Genomic DNA, 19,222 nt, shown 5'->3' on the forward strand with positions numbered 1-19,222 from the left:
CTGGCAATTGGGTTGCTGCCATTTACTCCAGCGACAGATTCTTTGAACGTGGTGGTCGTCTTCATTTTGAAAATACAATGGCAACTCCTTCAGCATTTTAAGTTGAGGGCAGTATCAAGATGGGTCCCTATCCGTAGGACTCATTTGTTTGAGCTGGCAAAAAGTAATGCCACACTTGGGGGATGGAAAGCTAAAGCACTAGAGAGGATGAGGGATTTGTTTCTGGAGGGATGGTATATGGACGATATATGGGAGAAGAGAGTTTTCGGTGGAAGAGGTGAAGGTCAAGTGAGAGGAGGAGCCGGGACCCATCTTGGATGTGGTGTGGAGCGAGTCCCTCCACAAGGTGACGGCTACATCATACTGTGCGAGGTTGAGTTTGATGCAGCTCAAGGTGGTGTTTAGGGCGCACCTCACCAAGGCCAGGATGAGTCAATTTTTTGCAGGGGTTGAGGATAGGTGCGAGCAGTGTTTGAGAGGGCCTGTGTATCACATGTTCTGGTCCTGTGCCAAATTGGTGTTTTTTTGGTGGGTCTTTTTTTAGCACCACAGCAGCAATCCTGAATGTTGATTTAGAGTTTTGTCCATTAGTAGCTATATGCCAGACTAGCTGGAGTTGAGAGTGCGGGGGTGCCCTGGCATTCGCCTTATTGATTGCTCGGCAGCGCATTCTGCTCAGTTGGAGGCAGGTAACTCAGTGTGGCTAGGTAACTTGATGGGAGTTTCTGTACCTCGAGAAGGTCAGGCTCACTGTGAGGAAGTTGATTGAGGGGCTCTACAGCAGGTGGCATCTGTTCATATTGCACTTTATGGAATTGGTCAGTGTTAGGTGTGGAGGGGGGTGTTGTTTGGGTTCTATTTTCATTACAGGGGGGATTGTTACAATTGTTGGCTGGAATAAGGTTTATTCGCCCATAGACTTTTGTCTTGAGCAGGGCATTAATCCCAAAGGTGGCGGGGACAGAATACTCAGCAATCACAGTCTCGGACCATGCCCCGCACTGGGTGGACCTGCGGCTTAGGTGAGGAGAGAGGGCAGCGCCCACTCTGGAGACTGGATGTGGGGCTGCTGGCAGACAAAGAGGTTTGAGGGCGGAACATTCAGGATTACCTGGAAACAAACGATACGGGTGAGATAGCAGCGGCAACGGTCTTGGAGGCTCTGAAGGCAGTTGTCAGAGGGGAACTCATCTCAATTCGATCCCATAGGGAAAAGAGAGAAAGAGCCAAGAGGGAGAGACTGGTGGAGGTGATACTCCGAGTGGACAGGAGATGCGTGGAGGCCCCCCGAGGCGGGGCTACTGAGGGAGCGGCGGAGTCTGCAGGTGGAGTTTGAACTGCTGACCACAGGGAAAGCAGTAGCACAGCTGAGGAAGGCAAGGGGGGCAGTCTATGAATATGGAGAGAAAGCGAGTAGAATGCTGGCACACCAACTGCGAAAGAGGAAGGCGGCCAGGGAAATCGGGGAGTAAAGAATAAGGAGGGTAACACGGTCTTGCATCCGGGGGGGGTGAACGGAGTCGTTAAGGAATTCTATAGTAAACTATACGAGTCGGAGCCCCCAACGGGACAGAAGAGATGAGGCAATTTTTGGACCAGTTGAAGTTTCCAACGGTGGAAGAGGACCTGGTGGAGGGGCTGGGGTCCCCGATTGAATTGGAGGAGATTGTCAAGGGTATAGAGGGCATGCAATCGGGTAAAGCACCGGGGCTGGACGGTTACCAGGCGAAATTCGGTAAGAAATCTTCGGAAATATTGAGCCCACTCCTGATGAGGACCTTCAATGAGGCTAGAGAGAAAGGAACCTTCCCCCAACAATGTCACAGGATTTGATCTCACTCATTCTTAAACGAGGGAAGAACCCGGAACATTGCGGGTCATACAGGCCGATTTCGCTTTCAAACATGGATGCCAAATTGCTAGCTAAGATTCTGGCCACAAGAATTGAGGATTGCGTCTCAGGGGCGATAGAGGAAGACCAGACTGGGTTTGTTTAAGGCAGACAACTCAATACTAATGTCCAGAGACTTTTGAATATTATTATGATGCCCTCAGAGGGAGGAGAGGCGGAGGTGGTAACAGCGATGGGTGCAGAGAAAGCCTTTGACTGGGTGGAGTGGGAGTATCTCTGGGAAACGCTGGGGAGGTTCGGGTTTGGTGAGGGCTTTTTTGGCTGGGTGAAATTGCTGTACCAGGTGCCTGTAGCAAGTGTATGTACAAACCGGCTGAGGTCGGGGTACTTCGAGCTTCACTGGGGAACGAGGCAGGGGTGTCCCCTCGCCCCATTACTATTTGCCCTAGCTATAGAACCACTAGCTATGGCACTGAGAGCCTCGAGGAACTGGCGGGGACTGGTCCGGGGGGGCGGTTGGAACATCGGGTCTCGCGATACGCGGATGATTTGCTCCTGTACATTTTGGACCCCGTGGAGGGGCTGGAGGAGGTTCTGCGGATCCTGAGGGATTTTGGTAGTTTTTCAGGGTACAAACTGAACATGGGAAAGAGTGAGTTGTTTGTGATCCAGGCCAAGGGGCAGGAGGAGAGACTGAAAGAGCTGCTGCTCAGGATGGTAGAGAAAAGTTTTTGTTACCTGGGTACACAGGTGGCCAGGAAATGGGATGCCCTGCACAGGCTCAACCTGACCCGGTTGGTGGAGCAAATGGAAGGGGACTTTAAAAGGTGGGACATGCTCCCGCTATCACTGGCAGGGAGGGTGCAGACCGTGAAAATGACTGTCCTCCACAGATTTGTGTCTGCCTTTCAGTGCCTCCCCATCTTCATCCCCAAGGCCTTTTTTAAGCGGGTGAGTAGGATCATTCCAGGCTTTGTGTGGGAAGTCCGGTGGTGGTAGCGACACTGCGGATCTGAGGCTACAGGACAGGGTGGTCTCCGGCACCTGGGTGGGGGAAGGGAGGGTGTTGGCTATCTACCAGGAACTACAGGAAGCGGAGGAAACCCAAGTGGAGGAGCTCACGGGCAAGTGGGAGGAGGAGCTAGGTGAGAAGTTGGAAGCGGGTCTGTGGGCAGAGGTCCTGGGCAGGGTTAATTCCTCCTCATGTGCCAGGCTCAGTCTAATTCAATTTAAGGTGGTCCACCAGGCACACATGACAGCAGCGAGAATGAGCAAGCTTTTTGGGGGAGAAGACAGTTGTATGAGGTGCAAGGGCAGCCCTGCAAACCATGTCCACATGTTTTGGGCATGCCCAGAGCTTAGAGAGTTCTGGCAAGGGTTCGCGAGGGCAATGTCCAAGGTGCTTAACACACGGGTGGTGCCGAGTCCAGAGATAGCAATCTTTGGAGTGACAGAAGACCTGGGAGTTCAGGGGGCGAAAGAGGCCTTTGCCTCCCTAGTAGCCTGGAGACTAATTTTATTAATGTGGAGGAACTCGAAAACCCCTGTGAGTACAAACTTGGGTTACCGACATGGCTGGGTTTCTCAGCCTTGAGAAAATAAAGTTTGCCTTAAGAGCGTCTACGCTAGGGTTCTCTCAGAGGTGGCAGCCGTTTGTCGATTTTCTTGGGGAAAATTAAAATGTCAGCAGCAATCCGTGGGGGCGGAGGAGGGGGGGGTGTGAGTGCTTCATTGGGATGGTGTGGGAAGACTGGGTTGCGTGGGGTAATGTCTATTTAATTGTTATTGTATATTCTCTTTTTGGCACTATGTTAATGTTCACTCCAGTTTGTTTTGTTATTATAGTTACTACTGTTTTATTATGAAAAATTCTGCTAAACCTTAATAGAAATACTTTTTTTGAAAAAACAGTTGTTGGCTGGAATTGTTTCTGGTGTTGATACATGTGTCAGTTTTGATTTGCTTTGTAAATTATGAACTAACAAAAATATTTTCAAACAAAAAAGGAATCTTAAAAATTTATCAGTAAGTTGGCAAGTTAGGTGACGAGGACATGAGTTCGATCGCAGCCCTGGGTCACTCTGTGTAGAGTTTGCACATTCTCCCCATGTTTGCATGGGTCTCACTCCCACAACCCAAAGGATTGGCCCCTTTATTAGAAAGAAAATTACTTGGGTACTTTAAATTTACATTTAAAAAGTTGCCACGTCTCTGAATTGGTCATAGCCTATCCAGCTCTCAAAACAGCGAGAAAAATAAACACAATACTGCTTTCCCACACATTACTGCAGTGAGTTATGGAGAACCACATTACGCAGGATGATGTCACCTGCTTGCTAACGATGCAAAAAGTGTATGCAGAGAAATGGGGAAGTTCCGTAAATAAAACTGACCCTGCAGGGCTGAGATCCCATGGAAAGGACGAGAATGTGTGTCCCCTCTAACTTACAATAATGCTGGACAAAAACCAAAGTCAGTGAAATGAAGAAAACTACAAAAATGTGAAAAAAAGTTATCACAAATTTCAACACTTTATAACTTTGCTTTCAGTAAATGTTACAGTGCAGAAGGAGGCCACCCAGCCCATTCTGCGGTATAACTGGTCTTCACCTCAATCTCAACACAATACCTCCAACTACAAAGATTTTTTTTTCATTTCCCATCCAGTACATCTCTGAATAAGATTGCCAACAAATGTTAAAATAAGTGCAAATCTGTACTTTGCCACTATCTGATTATCCTCTTATCTGAATGTGCTTCAGAAAGTCTATGTAATCACCCTTTGTTTTTAGTGCATGGACAGCAGGGGAGAGAGCATGAAAGGAGAATATTAAAAAATAGTTGATAAGTGAAAAAAACCATCTGGAGGGTAAACATTAACTAAGGAACATAAAATAAAATAGCGAAAATATATTACAAGCCCATAAATTAATAAAAGGAAAGTCGAGATCAGAATAAGGCCACTCAATGACGGACAGTATAATATCACAGGTAATGGTAGAGAAATGACAAGTATTAAAATAATTACTTTGCTTCAGTATTCACCAGGAACTGTTGACATGACAATTGATTGAGATTAGAGGTGAAACAACTGCATTTCAAACACGAGCTGCAACAAATAGACTAATCAAAGCAAATCAAGTCAGTGTCCAGATGGATTTCATGTTAGAATGATCTAGGGGAAGAGTTAGCAGGGGCATTCCTACATATTTTTAATAATTCATTGGAGAAAGGTATAGTGCAAAAAAAAAATAATAATCTTTATTGTCACAAGTAGGCTTACATTAACACTGCAATGAAGTTACTGTGAAAAGCCCCTAGACGCCATTCTGACGCCTGTTCGGGTACACATAGGGAGAATTAAGAATGTCCAAATTACCTAATAACACGTTTTTCAGGACTTGTGGGGGGAAACCGGAGCGCCCGGAGGAAACCCACGCAGACACGGGGAGAACATGCTGATTCCACAGACAGTGACCCAAACCAGGAATCGAACCTGGTGCACAGGTGCTGTGAAGTCATAGTGCTGACCACTATGCTGCAGTGATTACCAGGTAGCTAAAATGATATCTATATTTAAAGGAGACAGTATATTTCAGGTAACAACAAAGCCATCAGTTTAATGTTGACAGTAGAAAACAACAATGGAATCCTTAAGAAAAGAACATCTGGAAACCAAAATACAATAACGAGTCGTCAACATTGATTTCAAAAGGGGGTTTTGCTTGGCCAACCTCATCACATTTTCTGAAGAGGTAACAGAGAGTAGGCAGCAATTTATCTAGACTTTCAAAGGGGCTCCAATAAAATACTCATGAATTAGGTCCCAGAATGCAGAGTTGAGGAAAAGCAGCAGAATGGATAGATAGCTACTTCAAGACAGAAAACAGAGTAGGGGCAATGAGAAGTTATTTAGATTGGCAGAAAATGGGAAGTGGTTTTTCACAGTGATCAGTGCTATGATCACCTGTTGTTCAAAAATTATGTTAATGGTCAGGATGTTAGAATCAAAAACAATTACTGAATTTTGGGATGACACACCAAATTCTAGGGTTGCTGGGGGGCACAGTACTGAGGACTGTAGCAAAGTACAAGACATGAATAAACTTGTAAAATGGATACATTATTGGCAAAGATTTCAACATAGATAAAAGTGAGGTATCAGGCTGAATTTGAAGGTAGTGCCATGGATGTTGTATATTTGAATTTCCAGAAAGCACTTGAAATAGTGTCACATGGCAGGTTGGTTAGCAAATTAAAAACATTTGGGATTGATGGGTCCTTGACAGCTTGGATTAAAGGTTGGCCAAGAGATTGGAAACCGAGGGTAGATATAGATGGGCATTTTTCAGACTGGAGACAAGTCGAAAGTGGTGTTCCCCAGGGAACAGTGTTGGGCAGCACAGTAGCATAGTGGCTAGCACAATTGCTTCACCGCTCCAGGGTCCCAGGTTCGATCCCGACTTGGGTCACTGTCTGTGCGGAGTCTGCATGTTCTCCCAGTGTCTGCGTGGGTTTCCTCCGGCTGCTCCAGTTTCCTCCCACAGGCCAAAGATGTGCAGGTTAGGGGAATTGGCCATGATAAATTGCGTCCAAAATAGTGTGCAAAAAGGGTAGATAGAGTTACTGGGTTACGGGGATAGGGTGGAGGAGTGGGCTTTGGTAGGATGCCCTTTCCAAGGGCTGTGCAGGCTCGATGGGCTGAATGGCCTCCTTCTGCACTGTAAATTCTATGATTCTATGACTCTTGCTTTTTCTGATTTAAAAGTGCGTGCTGAGAGCAAAATCTCTAAATCTGCAGATGATACCAAGCTAGGAGAACAGTGAATTGTGAGGATGACGCTGAGCAACTTCAGAGGGACATTGACAAGTTGACCAATTGGGCAGGCACCTGCAGATGAACTTCAAAGCAGCGAAATGTGAGGGAATACATTTTGGTAGAAGAAACATGGGGAGACAATATTGGCTCAAAGGTACAACTTTGGAGGGAGTACAGGAACCTCAAGGTTCAAGTGCATAATTCTTTGAAAGTGACCAGGCAAGTTGAAACAGTTTAAGGCGGCTTATAGCATCCTTGGGTTTATAAATGGTAGCACAGTGGTTAGCACTGTTGCTTCACAGTGCCAGGGTGCCAGGTTCAATTCCCGGCTTGGGTCACTACCTGTGCGGAGTCTGCACGTTCTCCTCGTGTCAGCGTGGATTTCCTCTGGGTGCTCCGGTTTCCTCCCACAAGTCCCAAAAGACATGCTGTTAGGTAATTTGGACATTTTGAATTCTCCCTCTATGTACGCAAACAGGCACCGGAATGTGGCGACTAGGGGCTTTTCACAGTAACTTAATTGCAGTGTTAATATAAGCCTACTTGTGACAGTAAAGATTATATTATTATTATAGAGGCATAAAATATAAAAGCAAGGAAATGATGCTACATCGCTACAAATCATTGGTCAGACCACATTTGGAGTATTATGTTCTGTTCCAGCCACCTTATTTAACAAAGGATGTTAAAGCCCTGGAGAGACTGCAGATGTGATTTACTCAAATGACACCAAGAATTAGATATTTTAGATACAAGGAAAGTTTGAAGTAATTGGGATTGCACTCCTTGGAGCAGAGAAGATTAAGAGGCGACCTTGAGGTGCTCAAAATTCTGAACAATTTTGACAGGGTTATCAAGGATATTCTGTTTCCACTAGTTGGTAAGTCAGTAACTCTGGGTCATAATTTCAAGATGGTCAGCAAGAGGGCTAGGAGCGAGATGAGGAGAAACTTCCAAGAGTTGTTGGGGTTTGGAATATGCTGCCCGGGAGAGTGGTGGTGAATTCCATGGGAGGTTTCAAAAGAGAGCTGGATATATATTTGAAAGTGATGAATTTAGAGGGCTTTGGAAATAGGGCTTGGGAATAGGACTAGCTAGGTTGCTGATTTGGGACCTGTTGCAGACATGGTGGGCCCAATGGCCACCTCAGCTGTAAATCATAGAATTTACAGTAAAGGGGACCACCGGCCCTTGGAAAGAGCACCCTACTTAAGCCCACGCCTTCACCCCATCCCCCTCACCCCACCTAACCTTTTTGGACATTAAGGGTCTGATAGTTGAGAAAGGTAGGAAGAGGTTAGAGTGAACATAAACACTGGCATGAACTGGTTGGACCGAACAGTTTGTGTTGCATGTCCTGTGTTATTTTTTTATTCTTGGGACATGTCACTGACAAGGCCAGCATTTATTGCCATCCCTAATTGCCCGAGGTGTTGTTAAGCTGTCTGCAATTGACAGGCTAGCTCGGCCACTTCAGAAGGAATTTAAGAGCAAAGGACAATGGTGTGGGTCTTGCATCGCACATCAGACTGACCAGATAAGAATTGCTGGGCATTAGTGAACCAACTGTTTACAACAAACGGTAGTTGCATGATCCCTATTAATAAGACTAGCATTTCATTCCAGATTTACTAATTAGATTTAATTCCCTCCAGTTGTCACATAGGATTTGAATTTATGTCTCCGCATAATTAGTCCAGGCCTCTGGATTACTAATCCCAGTAATATTAACATTAAGTTATTATTCCCATTATGCTCAAATGTTATTTTTGTAGCTTTTCTATCTTGTTTCTAAAATGTTCCCCATCTGCATGTGTCCCTTTTGTGTTACACTTATTCTCTGGGATAGCGGAAAATGGTTAAGGTCTTATCCACTTATCTCCCAGTCAACCCCACAAAATTGGACTTCTTACCTGATAGACAAAGCAAATAGTTGGGACCTGACAGCCATACAGAAACTTTACATCAATTACATGCAGCTCTTCCAGACGGATGTTGAATGCCTTCAGCTCTTTGTTGTCTCTGTCCAGTGGAATCACTTTGAAGAGCCCATCATACAGCCGGAGACCTATCATGCGACACTCGGGGTCCACAATACCTATAATTCCGGTCTCAGAGGGGCGGCCGATACGATCCTGAAAAGAACATCAAAAGGGATATAGCATTGTTTAAAGAATGATAATCAGGTGTTCAGGAGCATACAGGAAGCCGAAGAGGATGATCATTATTAAATATTTGTCACCGGTGGTATAAAAAGCTCTGATGAAATGGCCTCAACCTGAAAATTTAACTGTTTCTATCTCCACATATGCTTTCTGGCCTTTTAAGTGATTTCCAATGTTTTTGGTATTCATCGATAATATTCATTTAATAGAAGAATGTCACATAAAATATCTCTTTGCAGAGGTGAAAGCCCAGCTGGAACAAAGGGTTGGTTATAGGCTTGTGAGCAGAAGCAAGGTTAAATCAGCAAGATGTTTAGGTGGCTTTTCAAGGAGAGAATTGAGTTTTGAGGTAGGAATTCCTGAGAGTGGGTGCAGAATGGCTAGATGATCAGCTTTGATGGTTGAACGAGGATATAAGCATCAAAGCAGGATCAAAACAGGCTCTGATTCTAACCGTAATCAGAGCGTTTATAGTGAAACATAAAAATATTTCATTTTTGGATCTCGAGTACATATCTTCATTTTAAAAATTGGGTTCAGCATGTAAACTATAAGTATGCATGCCTTGGCTTTCCCAATATCTAGGCCAGGGGTGGGCAAACTTTTCCGTGCAAGGGCCACATTCAGAAATTCACAAAGGGCCGCATAGTATATTAAGTAAAATAATTACTTCACCCGGTTATGATTCTGGGCGCCTCATATAGAACATAGAACAGTACAGCACAGAACAGGCCCTTCGGCCCTCGACGTTGTGCCGAGCAATGATCATCCTACTCAAGTCAACGTATCCACCCTATACCAGTAAGTAACCTAACAGCCCCCCCCATTAACCTTAAAAAAAAATTTTTTTTTAAAAAAAATTTTTTTTAAAAAACTTTTTTTTTTTAAATGACTTGGAGGGCCGCAGAAATACCTTTGGCGGGCCGCATGCGGCCCGCGGGCCGTAGTTTGCCCACCCCTGATCTAGGCTGTTTGAAGGCTTCCCACAATCAAACAGAAAATGCTTCTTATGGTATTACAGCTTACTAGTTAGCCTGATGTACAGTGATGTAATCTTTATTTATAAAAGCAGTGGAGTATATACTTCACTTGGTGGATAAGGCTGTTATTGCCAAACAGATTTCTTAAATAATAAACGGCTAAGTGAACAGCAATGACATACCCTGGATTTTACGGTATTAAGTTTAACTCTCCTTTAGCTGTTAAAAAATAATGTCCGAGGTGTTAACATAAATAGCCTTGCATCACAGTCCATTTTGCTGATTATCCATGGAGTGTTTCTAGCTTATTTATTTCTCTTCAAAAGCTTCAAACGGACTAACTAATTTTACAATAATCTGAGAAATACTTGTCAATAAAGCATACGTACATATGCATTAGGAAAATCAGTTTAGGGTTAGAATACCACAATAGAACACCAAGATTACATGCCACTGATTCAGTATGAATAGTTAGGCAGGGATGTCACTCCAATCAACATCAGGTGCATTTGGGCATCAGCAAATCCAAACAAAGTAGCTTCAGTTTAGATGGTATTTGGCTGTCAGAACTTTCAACTCAAGCAGATAAATTGAATAGCATGATGACAGCCCTGAACTCAATGTTGGCAGTCAAGAGACACAGTTGGATGCCATTACTGTACAAGAAGCTGACCTGTACTTGCAGATGATGTTACAGAAGGACAACATTTAGATGGCGCATAAAGGGGTCTTAAGGTGGAGTGCTGGGATATACCAGAATTAAACAGGTGTTGCTTTAAGAACCACAGGCATGAACCCTCATCCAAACATTCCAAGATTTATCCACTGCAACTACAGCACATTAACTTTAAATGCTATAACAAGTTCTAATCCTACCAAGAGGAATTTAAGTTTTTTTTTAATTACTTCAAGACTTCAGAGTTCATGTACAGAAGGATGCAAAAATATACGTTTATCTTACCTGTACATTTCCATGGGCTCGTGTGATGATATCAATGTTTTCTCCATTCTGCTTATACTCCAGAATGCAGGCATTGTATTTTGCAGTCAGAATGAAAAGCAGATCCTTGCACTCTCCCTGTTTGAATACAGGTGTAACTTTGTCAGCCATTTCATGGATAGATCTCCCATCAAGTATTCTTCAAACCCATCTCAAAAAAACTGTCCATTAATAGTTCATTTGAAATTATCTACCAATAACTCACAGCACAGGAAGGTGCTGTGCCTTCCCTCCATTATCCATTCAACACAATGGGTTTCCTTTCACACTATGCCTTAAAGAGGCGTGGAGAAAAATTATTAAACAAAGCCCATGTGCTATTTAAACTATTGTATGGTAGTCAGAATTTGGGATTACTGTTGCTGCAGCTTTTCACCTTGCACTCATTGGGAGAAATGCAAAAATGCCATATTTCAAGCAATCACAAAATTTATACTACGGGAGAAAAGACTACCAATTGGTCAGCAAGTTGACTCTGATTGGCTGAGGCGTTGCCATGGAGAAATCAACGGAGGAAGTATAGGCTCCCCAAGTAATTGAAAAGAGATTATGCTATAAAACTCCAACCTGTTGTTCTCGACAATCAGAAGTTTGGATCATCTACGGAGGTGAAGTGACTTAAAACACACAAATTTTAACATGTTTTCAAACATGAGATCCATGCTTAAACATATTCCTTTTGGTTGCAGAGAGCATATCCCTACGAGTGACTGTATGTTACTTCTGGCAAATGTAAATTAGCCATGATTGAGCAGAATTTGCTGAACAATTCTAAATGTGCTAAAAACTACACTAATTTAAGATAATCAATCAAGCTTTTACAGGGCTCATTTGCATTTGATAGAAGCAACCTACATTCATAAGCAGGGATCTGTTCTCTGCAAACAAAAGGAATATGTTGAAGCCTTGCACCTTTTTTCAATAAGAAGTCCTACAACACCAGGTTAAAGTCCAACGTGTTTATTTCAAACACGAGCTTTCGGAGCACTGCTCCTTCCTCAGGATTCACCCGAGGAAGGAGCAGTGCTCCAAAAGCTCATGTTTGAAACAAACCTGTTGGACTTTAACCTTGTGTTGTAAGACTTCTTACTGAGCTCACCCCAGTCCAACGCCGGCATCTCCACATCATGGCTACCATCGACACCTTTTTTCATTGGCCCGGGAACTCATGTCCTACATTGCCATCTCCATGGCAACGCCTCAGCCAGAGTTGACTTGACAACCAATCAGCACTTTTTACCTGTAATATGAATTGTTGGGATTGTTTGAAATTTGGCATTTTTGCATTTGTCCTGATGAGTGAGAGGTGAAAAGCATTGGCATGTCTCTATTCAACAAAAAAAAAATTAACTATTGTACCGAATATTAGGAAACATACTGCAGGAGGAAGAAAATGGATAAATAAACAGAAGCCTCTGTATTATATATATGAAATAAAACTTATTTCTACCCCTCCAATTCATAGCTCAACAAGATTTGGGGTTGTATGCATCAACTGGAGAGAAACATGCTCATACTGGCTGGACATCCTATAATTATTTCATAGGTCATTTTGCTTCTAAGAAATGTTCTACTGAACTGATTTCAAATGTGCTATTCCTTCAAATTTCTACCCTGCACACCCCAGTTTACAAAACAGTTTGAAGCAGTTGAGAGAATACAGGGCATACTGGTTCTGTAAATAAATTGTTCAAGTGGGGTGGGGACAGGGGCCAGAGGCATGGCATGATCCAATAGTTGGAAGTTCAAAATCCTGTTATGCGACGTCCAAATATGAGAGCAGCCACTTCATTAGACCTTCCTGCTCCCAGCAGATGCTAGTCAGGCAGCATGGTAGCACAGTGGTTAGCACTGTTGCTTCACAGTGCCCATGTCCCAGGTTCGATTCCCGACTTGGGTCAGTGTCTGTGCAGAGTCCGCACATTCTCCCTGTGTCTGCATGGGTTTCCTCTGGGTGCTCAGGTTTCCTCCCACAAGTCCCGAAAGATGTGCTGTTAGGTGAAATGGACATTCTGAATTCTCCCTCTGTGTACCCGAACAGGTGCCAGTGTGGGGCAACTAGGGGCTTTTCACAGTACCTTAATTGCCGTGTTAATGTAAGCCTACTTGTGACAATAAAGATAATTATTATTATTGGACACAGGTCACAGAATCTTCGAGAAGGACACAAGTGGGGTATAAAAGGACAACCTGGAACCCCAGCCAAACCTCCCTGCCTTCGCACCTTCTTCAACGACGTTTCCATCGAGACTACCACGATGAGACGGCCCTAAGACCAATACCATCCCTAGACGAGAGGGGAAGCTCAAATCAACAACTGCAGATCCTAAGACATCAACCAACCCTCAAAGACCGAGGAATAGCCAACGGGGTTTAACCAGGCTTTTCAGACAAACCATTCAAATATAGGGAGGGGAATAAGTGGATAGGGTAGGGAATCCACGAAAGTGCATGTCAGAAGCAGATAGCTAGTGTAGATTTTGGGCTGTTTATTTATATAGAGTTTGATAAGTATTGCTTCATTATAAATTGTTTAATAAAGTTGTATTGAATCTTTACCTGAATCTTGTCTCCTTCGTCTATCACGTAATGCAACCGAATTAAAAAGGGTTACTGCAAACTGGTCACGGTCAGTTGGGGTGCATTTAACCCCTCAACAACTTTCACTTTACAACAACTTTGTTCACTGATTCATATCAGAGCAACTCATGTTGAGTTGCATTTCCCCGTTACTCTCAAAGTAGGAACTGGTTGATCTTCAGACTCTTACGGTCACCTTAATTTTTCTTGGGTCTTGTCCATTACTCCGTGGGGAGTAAATAAATAAATTGCCATTTTCCCTCCTCTTGTAAAGGCACTGGCCCTTGGCTCCACACATACAAGACACAATATAAAACAGAGTGCAAATATGCTCTGAAGTCAGGGGGAAAAAATCACATCATAACTGAAAAAGGCAATCATCATTCTGGTGACAAGCATGAAAGATACATGCTTTAACCAAAACAAACACTGCCTTCCTCTCTGACACACAAACTGAAATACTTTCCTCCACCCTCAGTTCAAACAAATATCCTACTTTAAAAAAAACAATTTGGGCTTCCCAATCCCAAAATCACTTCCCAGCATGTGACTTCTATGGGAGCATAAATGGGGCTTTGCAAGTAGTTGCAGCACCATGAACTGGCAGGGAGGAAGGAAGAAAAATCAGCCAATGTTTCCACTCTTGGTCACTATTTGATGACTCCAGGCTATAAGTGAGCATTGGGACCGGGGGGGGGGGGGGGGGGGCGGCATAGGATAGGACTCTTGTTGTAATGTAAACCAACTACTGAGTAACGTAACATTCACTATACAGAATCTCACGAAAAATGCTAATTTATGATACCAGAGGGTGCGCCTTCAGAAAGGGAGAGAAGTGGCTGAGCATATAGGAATTGCATCTGACCAAATTACTGTTGAAACCTAACACCTCTTTCTATATCTTACCTTCGGTCGGAAAAGCTCCATTACAGCAATCTTGCCATACATGCCCACTTCTTTGACAGGGCGCAAGCCCTCTGGTGTAACCACATAAATCTCCAACCTTGTGTTCTTGGCGATCAGCAGGTTCAGATCGTCTGCTGAGGTGAAGTGACCTAAAACAAAACAAATTGAAACCAATGTATTTAGACATGAAATCACACCATGAACCGGATAATGAGAAAGTCACAAACCGTCTCAAAAAATTACATACATTTTTTAAAAATCTCCCTCATTTCTAGTCCAAGCAAATAAAGTGAAAACGTTATAAACAAATAAGCATCTGCTGTATCATATTAGATGAAGTATAATCCAACCGAAGCGTCATCTGAACTAAGGAAGATAGAGAAGTTGGAGTTGATTCACTCTGAATGACACCAAAACAAGTATAAAGCAGTGGGTAAGGTAAGGAACAACCAAGAAATCAACAGGTGAAATTTTCAGAATCCAATAGGAGAATATCCGCAATACAAGTTTCAGGAGCCTTGCTATCTTAATGAACAAATGCACTGACCAGTATGGCACGAGTCACATTTTCTCTAGAAAAGGCAAGACTGTGAGGTGAACTGATAGAAATTTTCAAAAGTATGAAGGGGTTTGAATGAGTAGAGGTAGAAAAGATCTTCCACTTGTGGGGAAGTCCAAAACAAGGTCGCACAAAATAGGTTGCACTGAGTGCTGAGCTTGTGGCATTTGAGTGCTACAGTGAGAGTTTGGTGACTGAGGGAGTTAGGTGAGGAGGGAGTAAGGTGTTCCTTACATTTCATTTCCTATATTTATCAAAGAGCGTGAAGGGAGCCAGGAGTTTAGAGTACAGCTGACTGGAAGTAGAGTCGGAGGGCGGAGGTCCAGTTGGTCCACGGGGCAGCTAATTTTGTAAAGTAAGAGGGGATGGAGGCTAGGGCAGTTGCATGCTCCTCCTGTAGGATGTGGGTGGTCAGGGATACCACTGGTGTCCCCGCTGACTATACCTGCGGGAAGTGCACCCAACTCTAGCTCCTCAGAGACCGTGTTAAGGTACTGGAGCTGGATGAACTTCGGATCATCCGGGAGGCAGAGGGGGTTATAGAGAAGAGTTACAGGGAGGTAGCCACACCAAAGGTACTGGACAAGAGTAGCTGGGTTACAGTCAGGGGAAAGAAAACTAACAGGCAGACAGTGCAGGGATCCCTCGTGGCCGTTCCCCTTCAAAACAAGTATACCGTTTTGGATGCTGTTGGGGGGGGATGACCTACCGGGGGAAGGCCCCAGCGGCCAGGTCTCTGGCACTGAGTCTGGCTCTGGGGCTCAGAAGGGAAGGGGGGAGCATAGAAAAGCAATAGTAATAGGAGATTCAATGGTTAGGGGAATAGATAGGAGATTCTGTGGTCGCGAGCAAGACTCCCGAAAGGTATGTTGCCTCCCGGGTGCCAGGGCCAGGGATGTCTCTGATCGTGTCTTCAGGATCCTGAAGGGGGAGGGTGAGCAGCCAGAAGTCGTGGTGCACATTGGTACCAACAATGTAGGTAGGAAAAAGGGTGTGGAGGTAATAAACAAGTTTAGGGAGTTAGGCTGGAAGTTAAAGGCCAGGACAGACAGAGTTGTCATCTCTGGTTTGTTGCCGGTGCCACGTGATAGCGAGGCTAGGAATAGGGAGAGAGTGCAGTTGAACACGTGGCTGCAGGAATGGTGTAGGAGGGAGGGCTTCAGGTATTTGGATAATTGGAGCGCATTCTGAGGGTTTAAACTAATTTGGCAGGGGAATGGGAACCGGATCTGTAGTCCAGCAACTAAGGTAGACGATAGTCAGGACGCCAAAGCACATAGTGATGCAGTGGGGAAGGTAACAATGACAAAGGAGATTACTTGCAGGCAAGGAGATGGGTTGAAGTGTGTATACTTTAATGCAAGAAGCATCAGGAATAAGGTGGGTGAACTTAAGGCATGGATCTGTACTTGGGACTACGATGTGGTGGCCATCACAGAAACTTGGATAGAAGAGGGGCAGAAATGGTTGTTGGAGGTCCCTGGTTATAGATGTTTCAACAAGATTAGGGAGGATGGTAAAAGAGGTGGGGGGGTGGCATTGTTAATTAGTGATAGTATAACAGCTGCAGAAAGGCAGTTCGAGGGGGATCTGCCTACTGAGGTAATATGGGTTGAAGTTAGAAATAGGAAAGGAGCAGTCACCTTGTTGGGAGTTTTCTATAGGCCCCCCAATAGCAGCAGAGATGTGGAGGAACAGATTGGGAAACAGATTTTGGAAAGGTGCAGAAGTCACAGGGTAGTAGTCATGGGCGACTTCAACTTCCCAAACATTGAGTGGAAACTCTTTAGATCAAATAGTTTGGATGGGGTAGTGTTTGTGCAGTGTGTCCAGGAAGCTTTTCTAACACAGTATGTAGATTGTCCGACCAGAGGGGAGGCCATATTGGATTTAGTACTTGGTAATGAACCAGGGCAGGTGATAGATTTGTTAGTGGGGGAGCATTTTGGAGGTAGTGACCACAATTCTGTGACTTTCACTTTAGTAATGGAGAGGGATAGGTGCGAGCAACAGGGCAAGGTTTATAATTGGGGGAAGGGTAAATACAATGCTGTCAGACAAGAATTGAAGTGCAGAAGTTGGGAACATAGGCTGTCAGGGAAGGACACAAGTGAAATGTGGAACTTGTTCAAGGAACAGGTACTGCGTGTCTTTGATATGTATGTCCCTGTCAGGCAGGGAAGAGATGGTCGAGTGAGGGAACCATGGTTGACAAGAGAGGTTGAATGTCTTGTTAAGAGGAAGAAGGAGACTTATGTAAGGCTGAAGAAACAAGGTTCAGACAGGGCACTGGAGAGGTACAAGATAGCCAGGAGGGAACTGAAGAAAGGGATTAGGAGAGCTAAGAGAGGGCATGAAAAATCTTTGGCGGGTAGGATCAAGGAAAACCCCAAGGCCTTTTACATATATGTGAGAAATATGAGAATGACTAGAGCGAGGGTAGGTCCGATTAAGGACAGTAGCGGGAGATTGTGTATTGAGTCTGAAGAGATAGGAGAGGTCTTGAACAAGTATTTTTCTTCAGTATTTACAAACGAGAGGGGCCATATTGTTGGAGAGGACAGCGTGAAGCAGACTGATAAGCTTGAGGAGATACTTGTCAGGAAGGAAGATGTGTTGAGCGTTTTGAAAAACTTGAGGCTAGACAAGTCCCCCGGGCCTGACGGGATATATCCAAGGATTCTATGGGAAGCAAGAAATGAAATTGCAGAGCCGTTGGCAATGATCTTTTCGTCCTCGCTGTCAACAGGGGTGGTACCAGAGGATTGGAGAGTGGCGAATGTCGTGCCCCTGTTCAAAAAAGGGAATAGGGATAACCCTGGGAATTACAGGCCAGTTAGTCTTACTTCGGTGGTAGGCAAAGTAATGGAAAGGGTACTGAGGGATAGGATTTCTGAGCATCTGGAAAGGCATTGCTTGATTAGGGATAGTCAGCACGGATTTGTGAGGGGTAGGTCTTGCATTACAAGTCTTATTGAATTCTTTGAGGAGGTGACCAAGCATGTGGATGAAGGTAAAGCAGTGGATGTAGTGTACATGGATTTTAGTAAGGCATTTGATAAGGTTCCCCATGGTAGGCTTATGCAGAAAGTAAGGAGGCATGGGATAGTGGGAAATTTGGCCAGTTGGATAACAAACTGGCTAACCGATAGAAGACAGAGAGTTGTGGTGGATGGCAAATATTCAGCCTGGAGCCCAGTTATCAGTGGCGTACCGCAGGGATCAGTTCTGGGTCCTCTGCTGTTTGTGATTTTCATTAACGACTTGGATGAGGAGTTGAAGGGTGGGTCAGTAAATTTGCAGATGATACGAAGATTGGTGGAGTTGTGGATAGTGAGGAGGGCTGTTGTCGGCTTCAAAGAGACATAGATAGAATGCAGAGCTGGGCTGAGAAGTGGCAGATGGAGTTTAACCCTGACAAGTGTGAGGTTGTCCATTTTGGAAGGACAAATCTGAATGCGGAATACAGGGTTAATGGTAGGGTTCTTGGCAATGTGGAGGAGCAGAGAGATCTTGGGGTCTATGTTCATAGTTCTTTGAAAGTTGCCACTCAAGTGGATAGAGCTGTGAAGAAGGCCTATGGTGTGCTAGCGTTCATTAGCAGAGGCATTGAATTTAAGAGCCGTGAGGTGATGATGCAGCTGTACAAAACCTTGGTCAGGCCACATTTGGAGTACTGTGTGCAGTTCTGGTCACCTCATTTTAGGAAGGATGTGGAAGCTTTGGAAAAGGTGCAAAGGAGATTTACCAGGATGTTGCCTGGAATGGAGAGTAGGTCATACGAGGAAAGGTTGAGGGTGCTAGGCCTTTTCTCATTAGAACGGAGAAGGATGAGGGGCGACTTGATAGAGGTTTATAAGATGATCAGGGGAATAGATAGAGTAGACAGTCAGAGACTTTTTCCCCGGGTGGAACACACCATTACAAGGGGACATAAATTTAAGATAAATGGTGGAAGATATAGAGGGGATGTCAGAGGTAGGTTCTTTACCCAGAGAGTAGTGGGGGCATGGAATGCACTGCCTGTGGTAGTAGTTGAGTCGGAAAATTTATGGACCTTCAAGCGGCTATTGGATAGGTACTTGGATTAGGGTAGAATAAGGGAGTGTAGGTTAACTTCTTAAGGGCAGCACGGTAGCATTGTGGATAGCACAATTGCTTCACAGCTCCAGGGTCCCAAGTTCGATTTCGACTTGGGTCACTGTCTGTGTGGAGTCTGCACATCCTCCCCGTGACTGCGTGGGTTTCCTCCGGGTACTCCGGTTTCCTCCCACAGTCCAAAGATGTGCAGGTTGGGTGGATTGGCCATGAAAAATTGTCCAAAATTCTATGATTAACCTAGGACAAAAGTTCGGCGCAAC

At 44.4% G+C, this 19,222-nt stretch overlaps 1 protein-coding gene across 1 annotated transcript in view; it reads right to left on the bottom strand.

Annotated features, from left to right (window-relative positions):
- ddb1 (damage-specific DNA binding protein 1) overlaps positions 1-19,222 on the bottom strand; it is a 181,695-nt gene that overhangs the window by 159,285 nt on the left and 3,188 nt on the right. Inside the window, exons 2-4 of the mRNA XM_038807595.1 lie at positions 14,303-14,451; positions 10,778-10,894; positions 8,585-8,806 (exon numbers count right to left, since the gene is read on the bottom strand). Coding sequence (XP_038663523.1) covers positions 8,585-8,806; positions 10,778-10,894; positions 14,303-14,451 — 488 coding nt within the window. The remainder of the gene's footprint in view (positions 1-8,584; positions 8,807-10,777; positions 10,895-14,302; positions 14,452-19,222) is intronic.

The sequence above is a fragment of the Scyliorhinus canicula genome, chromosome 9 (genome assembly GCF_902713615.1).
Source record: "Scyliorhinus canicula chromosome 9, sScyCan1.1, whole genome shotgun sequence".
In the NCBI taxonomy this organism is placed as follows: domain Eukaryota; kingdom Metazoa; phylum Chordata; class Chondrichthyes; order Carcharhiniformes; family Scyliorhinidae; genus Scyliorhinus; species Scyliorhinus canicula.